The sequence below is a fragment of the Zea mays genome, chromosome 4 (genome assembly GCF_902167145.1).
Source record: "Zea mays cultivar B73 chromosome 4, Zm-B73-REFERENCE-NAM-5.0, whole genome shotgun sequence".
Classification (NCBI taxonomy): domain Eukaryota; kingdom Viridiplantae; phylum Streptophyta; class Magnoliopsida; order Poales; family Poaceae; genus Zea; species Zea mays.
The window spans coordinates 52,534,044-52,554,989 of NC_050099.1; the positions used below are offsets into that span (position 1 = coordinate 52,534,044).

General features: G+C 46.5%; 1 protein-coding gene across 1 annotated transcript; it reads left to right on the plus strand.

Annotated features, from left to right (window-relative positions):
* The first annotated feature begins 18,758 nt into the window (after nt 1-18,758).
* On the plus strand, nt 18,759-19,372 carry LOC103655280 (histone-lysine N-methyltransferase ATXR3). Its single transcript, XM_008682060.2, has 3 exons — nt 18,759-19,006; nt 19,081-19,152; nt 19,244-19,372. Exons 1-3 carry the CDS (start codon nt 18,797-18,799, stop codon nt 19,370-19,372), a joined length of 411 nt encoding a protein of 136 aa, XP_008680282.1. The 5' UTR covers nt 18,759-18,796.
* Nucleotides 19,373-20,946: the final 1,574 nt, after the last annotated feature.

Consider the following 20,946-nt stretch of genomic DNA (forward strand, 5'->3'; position numbering starts at 1 on the left):
ATCTCCACTCTGAAGGACGACATCAGCACCACACCCGGGCCATCGCCGCCAGGGTCTTCTCCAGGAATCCGACTCGAGCAGACGGCTCGGCCGGCCACCCCGAGGCCTCGGCCAGCTGGCCCCCGAAGACATCAGCCCGACCCGTGGCCTCGGCAACTCAACTCCGGCGTCGGTCCCGCCAGTGGACGACCCGGCCAGGCTCTGGCCGACCAAGTCTTCTTTTCGAGCCAACTCAGCCTCTGTCCGTGCTGACACCGCTACCTCCGGCTTCGGCTCATCAGAGAGCGGCCGAGGGTTTCCTTTAACTAAGCAAGAGAAGCCTCGGACAGCAAGGCCGACCGAGCCGAGGGACTCCTATGCCTCCGAGATATGGATACCTCACTCATCACCTTTGCACGAGGCAACTCACACTTGGTGAAGCGGTTCAGATAGCCGACAGGCGAGTCTTAGTGCTCGAAATGAGGAAAAAACACGGCTCCGTGCCGAAAATTCATACATGTTCAGGCCCCGACAGCCACAATGAACAAGACACCGGCACTCAAGGTGCCATTACAAATGGAACCCCGGTTCCACCTCCGCAGGTACGAACAACCCCACACGATTGGGGGCCTGCGGAGCAACAGAAGGCCGACGGACGGCTCGCCCTCACCCGCTCCAGCAGCAGCGACGACGACGACTTCTGCTCTGGGGGGGCGAACAGCAGCAGCGATGACCTCAGGGCGGATGCTGCTGCCATAAGGCCCTCGCCCATGCCCTCACTCGAGAGGCAAGGACAAGCAGAAGGCCGTAGAGTTGGAGGTCAGTCTGTGGGCGGCGCCGGCTATCTCGTCGGCGGAGAAACCTCTTCCAGCTGCCGTGGCGGAAGGCGGCGCCGGAAGCGGCTCCGAAGCCACTCGGGTCGGAGAGCCGGGCACGCGGCAGCTACCAGCGCCACGAACGGCGAACGCCCTTCCCCCCCATCACTGAGGGAAGGAGCGGGCCGCCGCCCGCGCAGGGACCGACCCGAACTCGGTGCACTCCCCTCCCCAGCACTGATGATGAAAATCCTTGAAGTTGAGGGAGGGGCAGAGGCCGCAGCCCGGCTTGCTTCTCCCCACCCAGGAGCTGGTGGTCACCGTCTTGGGTGACCACCGGTGAGGGGATGCAGCCAGGCTACCTGATGAAAATCCTTGAAGCCGAACGATGGCTGAAAGGTACCAACTTCCACGAAGTTGCGTCCCTCCAACGACAAGGCGGAAGGATTGCAGGTGTTCCCCATCCGGGGGCTCGGAAGGTGGAAAGACACGATGCATAAGGGAGCGCGAAGACATGGTCGTCTTTCAAGGGGGTCACCCCCCTTTTAAAGGCGACTCTCCCTACTTGCGTCCCCAGCCATCGCGGGCTGAGTCTTCTCCAACACGCTCCAAGGTCCTCCCCCTACGGCGCGGGGGCTGGGTCCCACACGTCATGCAAGCTGGCCAGAGCAGAAGAAGCCAAACCGCCGCGCGCGGTGCATGCAACTGCCCAGCGGTTACGAGCATTCCTCCACTATCGCCCAGACCAGCGGGTGAGAGGGCGGACATCCATGCAGGCGGCATGCAACCGCGCCAAGTGGGCACACCCCTCCGACTTCCAACGCACCCAGCATGGAGGCCCAGGCCCACACGTCATGCAACCGGCGCGTCGGTTGCTACGTGCGAGCAACTGCACCGCCACTCGCACCACTACCGCGCCTCCTCGACTGCGGAACCAGTACCGCGACTCGAGGCAACCCTGCGTATGACCCAACAGTGCCAGCCAGGCGTGACGGTCAACACTGCCAAAAATGGGTCGGCAGTAATGGCGGTGGCAGGCGGGCGGAAGCAGCGGTCACGTCGTCAGCCAAGCTTACGTCCCATCCAGGGACAGCAAGGGAACCCTCTCCCACGGCGTGAAGACCGCACGCCCAGGTTCCGTTTCTCGAACGGCTCGCGCACGCGCAATGACTGCCCCGCGAACCACCCGCCCCGTCACATTAACTCCGCGGCGGGATAGGCGGCACCTTTGGCAGGAGAAGCGAGCGACGCTTCACCTTCGCCATAATGACCGCGTCAAAAAGGTGCACCACGTCATCTCGATTTCGTATTCTTTCCTTTTTCCTCTTTCTCTCTCTTACAACAAGGACCGGGAAAGGGGGATACCCCGAAAAGGGATCCTTCTCCGCGAAGGAAACAGGCCCCGAGCCTCCCTACTGATCAGAGGTTCAAAGGCTGGCCCCTCGGAGGGGTTCAACAGCCGCCTCAGAGCGCTTGGGCTCCGCGCCCACTACTGGTCAGAGGTTCGAAGGTCGGCCCCTCGGAAGGGTTCAACGGCCGCCTCAGGCCACTCGGGCTCCGCGCCCACTACTGATCAGGGGTTCGTAGGCTGGCCCTCGAAGGGTTCACAGCCGCCTCAGACACAGAGCGAGGGATGACCCTGGGTACGTTCGATACATAACCAAGGCTCGGGCTACGCTCCCGAGGTACACTAGGACATTTCCGAGACCAGCGGGAACGATCTTGTAACGGAATCCCATCAGAGGGAGGCATCGAGCCCTCGGACCCCGTCGAAAGGGGATCGGGTCTGGCAGATCACCCGCAGGTACTTTTGGAGCGCGCCTCTGGGCCTCTAGCCGGCCCCTAACAAATGGGGCACGGGCGTCCACTCGGATTACCCATCAGCAGCTCATTGGAGACACCATGTTCGGCGCCCTCCAAGGGCAACATGGCGCTTTTCCACCCCTCCTCCTTGCGGAAAGGCGACATAGGGGCGTATGTAAAAAAGTCGAGTCTGTCCTTGACCGTCCTCTCGCCCTGTGCGGAGGCTCGAGGGCTGCTCTCGCAAACCCGGCTCCGGCCAAACCGTTGACAGCGTCAACATACCAGCCCGAGAACTTGGGACCCGACCGTGCACCCGGGCTACGGCCAGCTCGCATGAGGGAACAACCAGACCAGCCGAAGTGTTGCAAAACGCACTAAGACCTCGAAGGAGTCAAACCACTCCTCCGAGGCCTCGGGGGCTACACCCGGCGGGTGCGCTCGCGCGCACCCACCGGAACAAAACGCAACCAAGAAAGGCTGGTCCCCTTGCAAAAAAGTGCGACAAAAGCCTCCAAGCGAGTATTAACACTCCCTTCGAGGCTCGGGGGCTACTGTCGGGGACCATAATTAGGGCTACCCTCAAGGCTCCTAAATCTCAGCTGGTAACCCCCATCAGCACAAAGCTGCAAAGGCCTGATGGGTGCGATTAAGTCAAGGATCGGTCCATTCAAGGGACGCGATCGCGCCTCGCCCGAGCCTAGCCTCGGGCAAGGGCAGCCGGCCCCGGAGGGTTTACGTCTCGCCCGAGGACCCCCTACGGCAACGAGCGCACCTTCGGCTCGCTCGAGGCCCAGTCTTCACCAAGAAGCAACCTTGGCCAAATCACCACGCCAACCGACCAAATCGCAGGGGCACTTAATGCAAACGTGGCCTGACACCTTTATCCTGACGCACGTCCTCCAGTTGACAGAGCCGAAGTGACCGTAGTCACTTCGCCGCTCCACTGACCAGCCTGACAAGAGGACAACGCCGCCTGCGCCGCTCCGACTGCTGTGCCACACGACAGAGTGAGGCTGACAGCAACCAAGCCCGGCCCCAGGCGCCATAGGAAACTCCGCTTCACCCGACCCCAGGGCTCGGACTCGGGCTCAGCCCCGGAAGACGACGAACTCCGCTTCGCCCGACACCAGGGCTCGGACTCGGGCTCAGCCCCGGAAGACGACGAACTCCGCTTCGCCCGACCCCAGGGCTCAGACTCGGGCTCAGCCCCGGAAGACGACGAACTCCGCTTCGCCCGACCCCAGGGCTCGGACTCGGGCTCAGCCCCGGAAGACGACGAACTCCGCTTTGCCCGACCCCAGGTCTCGGACTCGGGCTCAGCCCCGGAAGACGACGAACTCCACTTCGCCCGACCCCAGGGCTCGGACTCAGCCCTGGCCTCAGCCGACGGTCTCCGCCTCGCCCGACCCAGGGGCTCGGACTCGACCTCGGCCTTGGAAGACAGACTCGACCTCAACCTCGGAGGATCCTCCACCTCGCCCTACCTAGGGCTCGGACCGACCACGTCACAGGAGGCGCCATCATTACCCTACCCCAAGCTGGCTCAGGCTACGGGGAACAAGACCGGCGTCCCATCTGGCTCGCTCCGCCAAACAAGTAATGATGGCGCCCCGCACGCTCTATGACGACGGCGGCTCTCAGCCCCCTTACGGAAGCAAGAGGACGTCAGCAAGGACCCGACAGCCCCGATAGCTGTCCTTCCGCTAGGCTCCAGCGCTCCTCCGACGGCCACGACACCACACGAACCGGGTGCCAAAACCTCTCCGGCTGCCACGATGGCATGTACTTAGGGCACTAGCTCTCCTCCGCTAGACACGTTAGCACGCTGCTACACCCCCCATTGTACACCTGGATCCCTTCTTTACGCCTATAAAAGGGAGATCCAGGGCCCTCTTACAGGGGGTTGGCCGCGCGGAGAAGGACGGGACGGCGCTCGCGTGAGGCCGCTCGCTCCCTCCCGCGTGGACGCTTGTAACCCCCTACTGCAAGCGCACCCGACCTGGGCACGGGACAAACACGAAGGCCGCGGGATTTCACCTCTCACGCCCGTCTCCCTCCGGCTTCTTCCCCCCTTCGCGCTCCGTCTCGCGCCGACCCATCTGGGCTGGGGCACGCGGCGACAATTTACTCGTCGGTCCAGGGACCCCCCGGGTTCGAAACGCCGACAAGTTTAATATCATATGAACCCATCCCTGGTAAAATTTTGGTAATCCATTAAGATAAATGAATTTAAGTTATGTGATCCCCGAGATAAAAAGTACTTAGAGAACCACGAACCTCTAGGTGTATTAGTCCATCCTAGACCCTAGATTCGCTTTCGAGTTTATTACTTTCTTTTGAATTCACGTTCACTTCATTGTACATGTTTGGTGTATTGTTTCTTTGTCATTATCCAAATGTGTTGAATGCATGATCGCTTTGCGTAGACAACGAGCAGTCTATGGTTCCTGAGTGTGTTGTCGAAGATCTTCCTGAGCAACAACCTGGTGAAGGAGAGTGTCCTCTGACCTATTATGTCCTACTTACTTTATAATTCACTATCCCACCTTACTTTATTGAAACCTAAGGATTGACTAGTTTGTATTTATCTTGTCCTTGTTTACCTTTTTGGGTTATCCTGGTTAGCTTCATGCTATTGCTCTACTTTAATCAACGAACATGTTGTGAATATCTGTGATACGATGTTATCCTTATGATTATGATGATGTTCTTATGGCACTTTAGGGGACTCAGACTGTTTTCCTGAGTACCTCCCCGTAAGGACCTGTTCGTTGAGTGACCAACCGGGATAATAATGCAACCATGAGGGTGGAATGGGACACCCTTAGCTGATTAAGATGAACTTGGGGGTGTAGTTGGCTTTGCCAGAGGGACGTCAATGGGGGCCGGGGCATAGTGCTCGCTTTGCTAAGGGCGGGTGCCAAGGTTCATTCGATTTGGTTTTGTTAGTCACCCACCTTAGGGAGGTGTACTGTGTTTGTACGACTGGCGAAACCTAACGAGCAACTATGCACCAGGGGAGTCTTTGTAAAGGCTACGTAGTTTATCCCTGGTCATTCACCTCGGTAGTGAAGATCAGGTCTGTACAACCCAGGCTGGAAAGGGATCACAACTCGTGGATAAAGTGTGCAACCCCTGCAGAGTGTTGGAAACTGGTATATCAGTCGTGCCCATGGTTAAGAGCAACCTTGGGATCCTCATTGATTAGAATCATTGTGGATACTTATATGATGATGGTTAATGATGATGATAATGATGTTCCTCGATGAGGAGATGATTCACGGGTTGGTTATTACTAAAACTTGGCTTCCACTAATAATAAATACCTAACCAACTAAAAGCAACTACTTTGACCTTAACTCCACATACAGCTAGTCCACTTTAGCCAAATGGGACATTTGCTGAGTACGTTGATATGTACTCACCCTTGCTTTAAAACCCACCCACCCCAGGTTGTCCCCATTGCAATCATTGCTCAGGAGGAAATGCAGGCAACATGGAGGACTTTGAGGAGTTCCAGGACTACGATGAGTTCTAGTTATGTTAGTGTCAAACCCCTAGTCAGCTGCCTGTGAAGGCCTTATCTCTACGTTTCGTTTTCCGCACTTTGATTATGTTAATGACTCAGTGGATGTCTTGGACATCTTGATGTAATAAAGTACCTATTCTGCTATTTATTTTGAGCAATGTGTGATGATGTCCAATTATGTAATCGCTGTGTACGTGAGTTTCTGATCCTGTCACGTACATGGTTCGCATTCGATTTGCCTTCTAAAACCGGGTGTGACAGCGAATATGGCTTGAGTTAATCAAAGATTATGATCTGAATATATAGTATCACCCAAGAAAAGCAAACATAGTGGCAGATGCTTTGAGTCGTAAAGGTCAAGTGAACAATGTTACTAATTATTTGATACCACAAGAATTATGTTGGGAAATGGAACGACTTAATCTTGGTTTGGTTAATAATACAAAGGCAACAGTTATGGAAGTGGAATCTACTTTGGAACAAGAAATTTGTAAAGGGCAAGAATCAGATGAGAAGATTAAAGAAATTAAGACTCAGATTAGTTTGGGTAAAGACCTAGATTTCACAGAAGATGAACAAGGCACAGTTTGGTTTAAAAAGAGGATATGTGTACCAGAAATTGAACATATATGCCAACTTATTTTGAGAGAATTTCATGATTCAGCGTATTCTATTCACCCTAGAAGTACTAAGATGTACCAGGATCTGAAGGAAAAATATTGGTGTTACAGTTTAAAAAGAGATGTTGCTACTCATGTTGCACTTTGTGATGTGTATCAACGAGTTAAGGCAGAATATCAAAGACTAGCAGGTTTGCTATAACCTCTTAAAGTGTCTGAATGGAAATGGGAAGAAATTGGTATAGATTTCATAGTGGGATTACCCCGTACTCGTGAAGGTTATGATTCCATATGGGTTATTGTAGACAGGTTGACTAAAGTTGCACACTTTATACTTGTGAAGACAACTTACTCAGGAGATTAATTAGCAGAACTGTACATGTCAAGGATTGTTTGTCTGCATGGTGTACCAAAGAAGATCGTATCAGATAGAGGAACCCAATTTACCTCGCATTTTTGGAAAAGATTTCATGAATCTATGGATACTAAGCTAAATTTCAGCTCAGTCTATCATCCGCAAACAGATGGACAAACGGAAAGAACAAATCAAGTGGTAGAAGATATGTTAAGAGCTTATGCTTTGAAGTATGGTAAAAATTGGGATAAGAGTTTGCCTTATGAAGAATTCTCTTATAACAATAGTTACCAAGCAAGTTTAAAGATGGCACTGTTCGAAGCACTCTATGGAAGGAAATGTAGAACACCACTATACTGGAATAAAATCGGAGAAAGTCAAGTATTTGGTCCAGAAATTTTGCAAGAAGCAGAGAAGCAAGTGCAGATTGTTAGAGAGAATTTGAAAATAGCACAGTCAAGGCAGAAAAGCTATGCTGACAATATAGGAAGAGAATTAATCTTTGAAGTTGGAGACTTTGTATATCTTAAGGTTTAACCGATGAGAGGAATGAGAAGATTTAAGGTTAAAGGAAAATTATCTCCTGTTAAATTGGTCCCTTCAAAATTTTGGAAAGGAAAGGAGAAGTAGCATTTTAGTTGGAACTACTCGACAGTTTATCGGATGTACATGATGTGTTCCATGTATCACAACTCAAGAAATATTTAAGAGTACCGGAAGAGCAGTTACCCATAGAAGAACTCAACGTTAATGAGGACTTGACTTATTCGGAGTATCCTATCAGAATTTTGGAAACATCTCGCAAAATTACTCCGAGTAAAGTTATCAATATGTGAAAAGTGCAGTGGAGTCATCAATCGGAGGATGAGGCCACTTGAAAAGAGAAGATGAACTCAGAACGGAATTCCCCAAGCTATTTTCAGAAGTTCCTTAATCTCGAGGACGAGATTCTTTTTAGGGGGTGGGTTTTTGTAACACCTCAAATCAATCAATTGAATAATACATAAATAGTCATTTAAAACTTAGTAGAGAGTAAATCAAAAATTTAAATTAAGTGCTTGATCTCATTTATCTTTAGAGAATGATTTTTGTTTGCTCATAATTCGATGATTTTATTCATAAAATCCCTTTCATGTGAAACCCCATTTAATTAATATATGAAATTTGGTCTAAAATAGATATTTTAATTATAAATAGTTTTGGTATAATTATTACAATTTTAGTAATATTTAAAAAATATATTCATTTATATTTTAATGAATAACCTATTATTAATAAAAAAAAAGAGGGAAAATTTTGAAACCCTAACCGCGCTGGCTAGATTTGGCCCATTTAGGCCCAACCACGCGCCCCTCCTCTTTCCCCCTCCCCTCTCACGCTTCCAGGTGAGCCCGCCCAGCCCCTGCCTCCCTCTCCCCCCCGGGTGCGCGCTCACGCCCAGCGCAACGCCACCGCCTCGACTACCATGGCACCCGGCCCCCTCGGCGTCCGCGCCCTGCCGCCTCGTTGCCCCGCGTCCCTCTCTCTTCCCCTCCCCTCACCCGCTCATCTCCCTCGTCGGCCGCTCGTCTCCTAGGACCCGAAACCTATGGCCACCTCCTTCCCTTCCTCTCCCCCCATGAAACCGCCCCCGCCATCAATGGTCGTCGCCGGCCTCTCCTCTCCCTCCCGACGCTCTCCCTCCCTCTCCCTCTCCCTATAAAGGTCGATGCCGAGCCTCTTGGTCTGTTCCCGTGCCCGAGCCCACCCTACCCTCTCTCTTCCTCGGCCGTGCTCGCCGGAGCCGGAGCCGCTCACCGGAGACCGCGTCGGAGCCCCTGCACCGCCCAGAGCCGCCACCGCCGTCCCCGGCCTCGCCTCGCGCCCGTGCTGGGATTGTCTGCGTCCGTGCCTTGCCCCAGCCACGCCCCACCTCGCTGCTGACTGTGCTCCATCTCGCCGTGACCGAACCCGCTCCGTTCTTCGAGTTCATCCCTGCGCACGGACCTATGAGCAAGGCTGAAGACAACACAAAATTTTATTATATTTTCAAAATCATGTTTTATTTAGTTCATGAATTCGGTAATGATTTGTTTGATTTTTGTATACTGTGATTTGGAAATCATGTGTATGCCAACGATTGGTTTCAGTATATGTGTTGGATTAATATATTATTATCTGTCATATGGTGTATGTTAACTATTTACAATTATTTTGGAGTTTATGTTTAGACAGAGGAATGACAGGTTTTGGTAGACCACAAATTAGTGACAAAACACTAGATGAGTAATTTCACAGTTAATCTTGTTTATAATGAATTTAGAGTTTAGTTGAGAGGTATGTACTCATAAGTTTATTTAGACCTACTAAATAAATGATATAGTCCCTATTAACACCGAGATAATATAAGTAGTACCCATGTCCATGATAATTCAAATAGTATAGTCAAATCAATGGTTTAATTTATTATTAAAATTATTTGACCTCTGGTTATTATGATGACATTTTCCTTTAGAAAGAAAAGATAAAACTAAAAGTAGACACATGTTTATGGTAGAAATAATTAATTTATTTCCATAGAGTTGGTTAAATCCCTACCTCTATGCTATGTTATGTAAAGTACTTTCGTAGTCGAATTGCCATATAGCTTTCACTAGTGATAACCCAAAATAGAATTTATATTCTATGTCGTAGCAAATGAGATGGATGTCAATATGAGTAAATCTATACTAGGGTTACAAATTAGGTTATTCTAGACATCTTCTTTTTATAAGTATGGTTTGTTCGATATATGTCTATTCATGTAATTGTGTATGTTTAATCATGTAATGGTGTCTGTTTATTCATGTAATGGTGTATGTTTATTTATTTGGTGTATGTTTTCTTTTTGTATGTGTGAAATGTGAATCTATATTAGAAGCTGATTTCGTGGTAGAAGACCAAAATACGCTTGAAGACGATCCGCAGGACACCTTTGACCAAGGCAAGTGGATTCTCCCTCTGCATTTCTATTCGTGTCTAAACAATACATATAATAATGTTTACTTTTGAATAATTGCATAATTTGATGTGTTTTTCCAAAATAGGACTACTTAGAAATACCAACCATATTCCTTGTTTAACCTGGGATAAAGTATGCTTAGTATTTATGCTATTGCTCAAATTTATCACTATGATGTCACTCTTTGAAGATATTATTGTTCCGAAAATGAAATGTATGTTGTTGTTTTAATCCGATGATTAAATAAGATCAGATTTTATTAAATAGAACATGAAGTGACCACCCAGGATAACAGTGCAACCATGAGTGCTATCATGGCTCTGGCTTCGGTAATTAGCTTAATGCGCTTAGTACTTAGCAACCTTTCCTGAAATATGGGCAAGAGGGGGGGGTCAGCAGTGGTGGCAGCTCACGTTAACATGGGGACGTAGTCCACACTGACCTGGAAACCTTAGTAGGTTGTTTCGTATTAAGTGTGTTTTGTGAAAGTCTCATAGTGGTTCCCTAGCCATTCACCTCGGTAGTGTTTAAGGGTACGTACAGCCCAGGCTAGAGGGGATACATCGCTTGTGGGTAAAGTTGTACCACCTCTGCAGAGTGTAAAATTGATATGTCAGCCGTGCTCACGGTTAAGAGCAACCTGGACTCTCACATGATAATTACACTCAAAGATGGAGAATAAATCGTGATCCAATGATTTATTAATGGTTTGCTTAAGTGGTTTCACTTAAGTGCTTTTGATATTATCATATGCTTATGATTAATTGGGAATTTTGGGATACACTCACAATTAGTAAGTTAGGCGTTGATAATAAAATACTGACCAACTAAAATGCTTATCGCTTAACCATAGCCTACCTTGTTAACCTTGCATAACTCCTCCCACTTGGTGAGCCCCCACCATAAGTGAGCTCACCCCTTGCTAATATTTTGATCAGAGGGTGATGAGGAAGACTTTTACGAAGATGTTGATGAGTACTGAGTCTAGTGACACTCCGGTCATCTTCCTATGGGAGATTGCCCATGTTATTTCTGTTGTACTTTGATTATGATACTATTTAAGACTTTTAAGTCTGGATATTGTAATAAAATTATTATACTCTCTTTTACGCCTTTATTGCATTGTCTTTTGATATATTACACTTGTGGCATCAACATATGTGTCGAAAATGGATCCTGGCACACATATGCTATGCATTCAGTTTTGCCCCCTGTTGGGGGCCTTCGTCTTCCGAAGGTCCTAAAAAACACGATTAACATGTTTCCCAAGTATAATATATGTACAGGAACCTTCGGACTCGGAATGAAGTTGTACACAATATGAAAAGCATGATCGAGACGAAGGTTGAACCAGTTCCTAAGCTACACGCAGGGAAGCTTCGGCTTAGCAGCAGAAAACAGAACTGACTTAAAGAGGAAAATGCTATCTAGTCCTCGATAGATCGTCCTTGAGTCAATAGTAAACATGAAGGGCATGAATGTAATTTTACACAGGCTGCGCCTTGTGCCTATAAATAGATGAACAGTAGCACCGTACTGTTCACGCGGACTTGTATTCACTCGCGCGTCACACTTGGACTTTTGCCTTCTGTCAAGCCGAAGGTACAAATGTAATTCAATATTGTTCATGTTCATTCATGATGATATAATAAAGATATATTAATGATGTCATATGATTATTCATGTTATTTCTCATGTTTCATATGCTTCTACTTCCATTAATATACATTGTGATGATGAAGGTACGTCCTTCATAACCTTCGTCTGAAGATCATTATATCCTAAGGGAGATAATGCTTCGAAGGATGAAGGACCTTAACCACTAATGTTTTGTGTTGCCTTGTTCTTAACTCATAGCATTTGAGAACAAGTCCCCAACACCCCCAAAACCAGATATGATAGCTCCACATACTCCATGCATTATATCTGATTTTCCCATTTCATGGATGAAGGTGGGCTGCTGGGTACGTAAGTACTCACTCTTGCTTATTTGTTGTTTTTCAGAGAAGGGGATCGCTGATCGGGTGAGAGTTACGCCTGTTCCCAACAATGCCTGTGGTTGTTGGACCGCTGATTTGCTTCGCTGTGTACATCGGGCTGCTTCAGCCCACTCTAATGATATGTCCCGAATTGTGGACCAATTCTTAAAGTTGATCACCATCTTTATAGGTTTATCTCGTTTAAGTAGATCTGAAACTATATGATGTATAAATGTGTATACTAGCCTCCTAGGACTAGTATTTGAATCACATTTGAGTTCCAGAGGATTGGGACGCTTCAATGCTCCACCTCTTCAAAACAAAAGACGGTTAAAACTTCTTTCAAACACACTCTTTCAAATTATTCGGCATTTCTCGTTCTACCAATGCCCAATTGCTCAATATCCCTTTTTTCTGTGTATGTTTATCCAACTAATTACGCAAATTCTATTAGGGGAACACCTAGTAACGGGTCAAGACCTTCCCCTATATATATATATGAAGGGGTACGACTGATTGCGCACATCAACAATCGAACCAATCAATCAAATATACTTTATTTCCTTTGTTCTTCATCGCATTAGGAGTAGGCGTACTTTAGACTTAACTTATCTTTCCCCCAACCTCAAATCGTCATCCCCCTTCAACTCTACATCGTCTATGGACGTCCTGGGTGGCCTGCCGATCCTGGGCACCCCTGAAACTCTCCTCCCTGACGGGATCCCTCCTGGAGACGAGTTCTAGAGTTCTTCACGAGGAAGAAGGCCCTCTGCGCATGCACAGACCGTCCAACCCAGAGCGCGGACCATCCGACATGCGAGCAGAAGAGACCCGCTCCTGTAGCAAGGTCGTAGACCGTCCGCGCTACTGCAGAGAGCACCTCTAGGTGGTACGTTTTTAGTGTTTGGCCCTAAATCGGAGCCAACAGCCGCAGAGAAATGAAATGAATGATTTGAGTTTCGCTACAAGATCCTGACACAACTTGAAAGGAATATTGAACCGGTCGATTCCATTGTTGTAAGGATTTGGAATGATGTCTTGTTTCTACTACGAGGGTTTAGGTGGAAATAAAAGTTGTTACATACTAGTTTGACTCTGCCCCCTCCATCTCCATGGCATCAACACGATGATTCACCGGCGCTAATCTTGCTCCTAGTCATGTAATGTCAGCTCCTCACTCCAAGACTCCAATCGCACACTCGTGGAAATGGAAAGAGAAGTCCACGACCAACCACTGTGAAACTTCCCCATGGACTGGATCGGCCAGGACATCCAAGGTGACTAGGCATGGAGGCGATGAATGATGATCCATCCAGCGGAGACGAAGCACCCCCACACACATGACACACATTCCCTAAGCCTCCAATAGTCCAACCATCAACCAAGTAGATATGTGCCTTGCTGGAGTCACTCCACGCCTCCACTCTGCCGGATCAGGAGTTTAGACACACTGCAACCTTGCTAGTTTGTGATTTGCAGCCCCACGTAGCTTTATCTTATTATTATTATGCACATGCTTGGCTACTTCCGTCCGCTCATATTTATTTTTAATGCAATATTTATATAGTTAAACTATTACAAATTATAAGTTTTTTTTTGAAAAACAATATACCACTATTTTAAATTTTAAGTTCTAAGTTAAGTGATATAAAAAATAGAAACAACCACGATAGAGAACATTTTGTTTGCAACCGATAATTTGTTAACTTAAAATTAAAATTTTTATGCCATAGTTTGCCTAATGTTAGTCGTTCAAATTGAATAACTAACCTTAGACAGAAAAGTTAGGCAAAGTATGGCAAGTTAGTCAACGAACCAAACAGACCCTTAGACCGGTGTGCCATATCTCTACTAACTATTAAGAGTCTAATGTAGACTGCCCCCGCCTCCTTGCCTCGCTCGCCCACCACGATCCGCCCGCCCTCCCCGATGAGCACGCACCGAATCCTCTCCAGCCACCGCGGGGGCGCCCGCCGCGATCCGCCCGCCCTCCCCGATGAGCACGCACCGAATCCTCTCCAACCGCCTCGCCCCGCGGTCCTCCCCGATGAGCACGCGCTCGCGGAGTCCATCAAACACCGCCTCGGGCCGCCCCGATGACGTGCTCTCATTCCCTGACCTCCACTCCAAGCTCTCCGTCCGTGCCCACCCAGCGTCGTTGTGGCCGCTCCTCTACCTGCTCGACTCGCTATCCTCGCAGTACCACGCCGCCACGGCTTCGTTCCTCCCAAATCTTCCCATCGCCGCCCCACCGCGGAATGCCACCTCGAGGATGGCGTCGGGCGTCGGTGGCAGGTCGGGCTCACGGGCGCACGGGCTGGTGATCGACGAGACGGAGGTGTCGGAGGCCATTCCAGCAGAAGGTGTGACACCCCTTGCTCGCTCTTTCTAGCTCCAATCTGATCTACCTTCTTGGTTAGGGTTTGGGTGATGGAGTGATACTCGATCTGGCGGATTCGGATTTGATTTTCTCCTTGCCTTTTTGTGCAGCACCAGGCGGCGGTTGTGGGTGTTCGCAACGGGTCCACGACGCGGGCCCCGACGGCCACGGTGGAGGAGGAGATGGCGCATGTGTTCTGTGTGTTTGACGCGAACGACGACGGGCGGATCTCATGGTCGGAGCTGGCGGCGCTGTTCGTGAGCCCACGGTTTCGCCCCACCCCCGCAGTGGAGCATCTTCTTCCACTACCCTTCCGCTCTAGCCTCCACCACCGCATCCCAACTCGAGGTACATCCTAGCCAGCCCTCACTCTTGTATCTAACGGGCTATCTTGCTTTCTCCAATGTTTTTGCTTTGGGTTGGCATTGCGACAGCACGACCGTGCCTGACCTCGTGCTCTCCGAAGAGCCCACACCCACCTTCTACACCGTCGTTGTCATGTACAAGCCTATTTTGTTTGCTAATGACAAGGTCGACGAGGTTAGCTCTACTAAGGCACCTATAGCAGAACTGCGTCATGAGGCATCCCCGTCCTCGGATGACAGTGGTCTGAATGCGCCATGCTGTTGATGTTCTGAGTACCAGGTACCAACAAAGCTTTATTCACCTTTCTATTCCACTGCATTTCACCTTTGAATGCTACAATGATTAACTCTTATGTGAAACTAAACCAAAGTAAAATGTTTTTCTATCTGAAACCAAACCAAAGTAAAAATGTTTTTTCTATCCGATGGAAAGGCATTGGGCCCACCTTTGAATGTTGTAGTGATTAACTCTTATGTGAAACTAAACCAAAGTAAAATGTATTTCTATCTGAAACTAAATCAAAGTAAAAATGTTTTTCTATCTGACAGAAAGGGGATAGGCTCAATTCGACAATATAACTACATCTGGGTAAAATAGCAACAATTGTGTTTGTCTCATTGTTGAAATAATGAGTAATAGTTAAGGCCATCTAAAAGGGGAGGGTGCACATGTTTTTATGTAGAGAACCTAATTCAGAATTGAGTTTTGGCAATTCCTAGCCTCTGGATTAGGAATCCACAAGATAAATCCATACAACATCCAACACACAGAAGTTAAATGCTTCAGCACAAGAATTATTTCGAATCATGTACACTTATTATGGATTCTAAACAATAGTAACACAATATATAGGTGGGTAACTGTGTATATAAGAACAAGAATAAAAATGATAACTATGAATTTTCTTCTAAAAATAAATGGGTGCATATACCTGGAGATGAAGTCGTTCTCTTTCTAGTGCCAATTTTCTGACCAAATCAGTAATAATTTTAGTTTTCACACCAATGTCCTTGGCAGTGGACACCTTCGCATGGTTGGCTTCATGTAACGAGTTCTCTAGACTTTCTACTCGACCTCTTAGAAATGCTAGCTCTTCACTAAGTTCTAAATTTGTGTCTGTTAACAGTGTGCATTTTGACTCAGCACACTCAGCTCTGGTTTCAGTTTTTGAAACTTTACCCTTCAGATCTTCAATAATATGTTCCACATCAGAAATCCTACATTTCAGCATACCTTGCTGTTCAACAATGGCATCAACCGTTGCCTTTCCATGCTCTAATTGGGTATTTGACTCTGTAAGTTTCTTCTCCAAAAGACCGGCCTTATCTGACTTCTCGCTTTTAAGGGCATTTAGTTCCCCATTAAGCTCTATATTAGGTACAGTTAGCTCCATACACCTTAATTGATAGTCAGTCGTGATGAACCAGTAGTTTTTTCTTCTCTTCACTTGTACAACTCATGCTTTCAAAAACAAGGCAGAGTTCTTTTGTGCTACTTAAACGAACAATTCTGAATGTGGGATGCCAAAGAACTGAATGTTGTGGCCAACCGAATGGATCGAGACATGCATGAAATATTTTTGGTATGCTTGGCTGGCAGTCAAAGGGGTGCTCAACTGTCTTTGTGGTCGAGCTTCTGATGCTTAGCCTATATGTTTAGTTAATTGTACATCATGGTATTTAGTGATTGAACTAATTCGCGTAGTGTCTAGCTGCCTATCCACACCAGCACAAATATAGTATTAACACTCCTTGGTATCAATTGACTTAGAGGACTACCATATGATATACCAGCAGTATAAGCAATAAACCAAGGACGTAATTGTGTTTCTTCGCTGATCAGGGTGGAACCCAGTTGATGCGTGGAATCTACTGCCATACACATGGGTTTTGGATTAGTAAATGCGATTAGCTAAAAGTTGATTTCAGATTGTAATCAATATTTGATATATTTATCATGACCATTGAGCTTTGCTATTGTCTATTTGACTCTTGTACCAACATAATTGGCGTTGAGCTTGGCCTGGTTTATTGTTGCTTTGATATTCATATGTACTTGACAGGACCAGTGTCTGAAATAGTTGTATGTTGAATAGGTGTGGGGGTATTTGCAAAAAACAATATCACACTTAGATGTCAAGTAGTAGTGTCTTCTCTCCCCTCTGCATCTTCCAGGCCCTAGATGCGGAAGATAAACTCTGTGCCTAAAGAAACTAAACTATTTTGTTTTGTTACATAGATTTTTACCTCGATGGGCATTTCTGCCTCACAATGACAGTTCTATTTTTGCTCTGTAATTTTCTTCTTTAAATCATTTTGTTATTACTTATAGTGCTTTGGACAGCCATGTTGTGGTTGACAACTTAATTTGTTTTTCTATTTTGTTGTTGTGTAGTTATATTTTTCCAACCTATTAAATTTGAGTTTCTGATTAGTACCGTATCTTTTTTTAACACTTAGCAGGATGACTATGAATTTGTTAGGAAAGTTGGGAGAGGAAAATACATTTTCCTATCGCGACACCAACTTCCTTAACAACCCCACCTGGTCAATATCTCCACGAATGTTTGCATCCACTTTAGCTTTTGTATTTGATCAAGTTCCTAAAGGTATTCATTGCAACTTTTGTGTATCACTTTCAGTTTACTAATGGTTATGCCTAGCATTGTTTGGTAAGTTGCTGGCGGTGGCCGCCGTCGGTGAAGTTTAAGCAGGCGATGCAGGGTAGAAGGCGAAGTCCCTCAAGGTGAGATCGACAGAGCAGTGGTTCATAGATACTGCTTTTGCGAGATTGGGGCCTAGAAAGCAGTGGTTCATAGCTAACTTTGTTCTAATCTGCTTCCTGTTCTAGAGATTCCACTACCACAAAGCAAGATGATTATGTACCTGACACATTGCACACGGAGCAAATGACAGAGCAAGCTGGGCTCAATTGTTCTGGACATTCAGGTAAGTTGCTTATAACCCTGGCTTATCTTTATCATAGAAGCACAAAGGCATATGATTCGATTTTATGTTATTACTTACTATGCCTTAATATACTGGGTTTTCACAGATATCCTGATAAACTCTACGTATTTTTTAATGCACCACTGCTAGAAATTTCTAGCACAAATTTTGAAAGGGATGTTTGCTTGCATCCTTGCTGGACAAGTCTGCATGGAACACAAACAAACAGGCTCGAAGTGCACATGGTATCATCATACAGTGCAAACAGGCCCCTGGAATCAACTACACATGGTTTGCACATCTACACTTATTGAATGTGACCTGATGTTATATTATCTCTCCTGTCATATTTAAATGCACTTCAAAACCAAAATGTTTTCAACAACAAACTATTCTGATTCATCTAAACTTCATAGCAATAGTGTTTGGTAATGAAGTTTGCATGACATAATTGCATTGTATTGCTTTCCATTCCAGTGTTGTTAATTTTTGGATTTAATCTTTTTCAATCTTGTTCATGTTCATAGCCAACAAAACTGATGCAAAAATGTTCTGTTATGTACCACTAAAACTTGAAACGTCTCCGTCTCTTCTATCTGTCTGTTCTAGAAAGAGTGTGTGGAGGGCGAAGAGGTTGGGAGCCTGCCATGTCTCTTCCAAGAAATGTACATGAAGGGTGAAGAGGTTGGGAGGCTGTCATGCGAGATTGCGAGCACCGGTATCACGTGTGCTACCAGTGGCTTGGGTAGAAGAACTGGTGTCCAGTATGTAGTGCCTTCCAAGGGTGCAGCCAAGGGGATGTTGGAACTCCATTCCAAATTATAAACAATCACTACTTTTGTAAAGTCGATTTAATTTTGATTAACAACACAACACATGACCATACATATTTTATTCTTACACTTTTTCCCCATTGCAACGCACGGGTATTTGACTACTAAGAGATATAAGAGATTTCACGTGCTCACTTACGCAGGGCAGAGACACAAATGCAAGCCGATTTCTTCACTGTGATGGCTCAAGTGATCAAAGTCGTTTTTCAATGCAGTTGCTTCTGAATGCATTGAAAAAGCAAGTTAGGCATTTCACTGGTTTGGGAAATACCCTTATGACTTACAACCTTAGGCCTGTCATTGAAGAAATTCAAAGGTCTGCGGAGGATAGTGGTGACAGACGAAATTTGAAGATGTGCTTGGGGATGCTAAAGTCCATGAGAAATCGTTGTGATCAGAATTTTGTTGCTTATAGAAAGGTATGCCTTCAACAACCTATTAACTCAGGGTCATTTCTTGTGTCTTTTTGACACGTTTGGTGCATCTTTTCCAGGGTCTTGGTGTTGTTTGCAACAAAAAAGGTGGATTCGGTGTAGATGACTTTGTTGTTGAATTCTTTGGGGAGGTATGCCTTAGTTTTTAATATTCATCCATTCTACTCCTAGATCGAGTGGCAGTAGTATAGCCATGAATATGTTGATTTATAAACTTTACAGGTTTACCCTTCTTGGAGATGGTATGAAAAGCAAGATGGTATTAAACATATACAAAACAACAGTGAAGATCAAGCTCCTGAGTTTTACAACATTATGTTAGAAAGGCCAAAGGTTTTGTTGAGTCTCTGATTTTAATGAGATCTAACTTGTAACTGGTCATTTCAATTCATGGTCTTTTTATCCTATTAACATTTTAGTTCTGTCGTGATGGAAGGGAAACCGAGATGGATATGACTTGGTTTTTGTTGATGCGATGCGGCCAACTACGCGAGTAGAATCTGCCACTCCTGTAACCCTAACTGCGAAGCAAAGTAAGATCCTTTTAAGGTTCAGGTTCCAACCTCGTGAATGTTAATTGTTTCATTGCTTCTGTGGTTATATAATATCACTAGATGAGTGCCCCGTGCGTTGCAACGGAAACACACAATATCATGATAACTTATATATATAATGTGTCTTATATTGTTATAAGAAAATGTTTCATAATTCATTTGTGATCCTAGCCATATATAAATTTTGTTATTTTAATTTAACTATTTCACTACTACATTACAACCATCAGTATCATACAGACTTCGATATATACCATGATTTGCATGGTCTCATCATTGGAGAGCACGTGCCACACCTATCGGTAGAAGTTCCCTCGTACATCGTCAGTCATCAGGCACGCACAACCATACATGTTTGCTTAAATAAAAAGGCAAGTGTGTGCGTTTGCGAAGAGAATTAAAGGCAGACCAGCACAAAAGCTACATCGGCGATGGCAAGTGGTCATTGTTGTCGGTCCTCCTCTGCGTCACCTCTGTCGCTAAGATGACTCAACAGTCTTTGATATAGTAGTCGTCGAACGCGCGTGACATGGCGAGTACCGATGACTTTTGGCTGGGCTGCTAAACGAAGTGCACCCCGGGCTCATCAGCGAGGTAGTACACCTAGCCGTTGCACCTCCAGATGTGCTACTCCTCTACATACATCTTGTTCGAGGACACTCACACAACATCAACAACAACTGTCGTCCCAGCGCACAAGAATTTATGGCCGGTCAGTAGCGACTTACGTGGCCGGTTGAGCTTCAGGTGGATGATGAGCTAGATGGCGTGACGGGGCCGTCGTCGGATGCGGTGCCCAGAACAACCCGAGAGTCGCCGGCGTTGGCAACGACTATGAGGTCCCTCGTTTGAATATGGACAGCGGTGTAGCCGCTCTGGACCGCGTCCAAGCGACGGCTGTGCCGGAGCTTGCCGAACATAGCGACGCATGCGGCCAAGTAGGACTACTTCCAGAGGTCGAACTGGCAGTTGCCAAGCTTCTTCTCATCGTCGATGAGCGACGCCAACGCGAGCGCCTCCTGCCAGTGGTGTTTGTTCGGGGTTTCCAAGTAAGAAACATGGATTCATCTTTGGCGTTAGTTTATAAAAATGACTCACAAGTCAGATCCATGGACAAAATATTACGGAGAATAAATGTCACACATATAAAAAAGGAATTTAAGTTGAAAACTTATTCAAACAAAAGAAGTTGCATGCAAGGCTCTTCTTTAAATACTACTCTCTCCATCCAAAAATATAATTCGGGAATCTCGTTAATAATTATCTACTAATACACATTGTGTAAGGGTAGCAGGTGGGCTTTGGGAGAGATGTAGTAGATATTTTTACTGTAACAAATATTAACATAAACACGCATGTGGTGTAGTGGTA

Coding starts and splice junctions, on each gene's coding strand:
- LOC103655280 (XM_008682060.2), top strand. CDS start 18,797: ATGCAGTTGCTTCTGAATGCATTGAAAAAGCAAGTTAGGCATTTCACT. Junction 19,007..19,080: donor ATTTTGTTGCTTATAGAAAG/GTATGCCTTCAA, acceptor CATCTTTTCCAG/GGTCTTGGTGTTGTTTGCAA. Junction 19,153..19,243: donor TTGTTGAATTCTTTGGGGAG/GTATGCCTTAGT, acceptor TAAACTTTACAG/GTTTACCCTTCTTGGAGATG.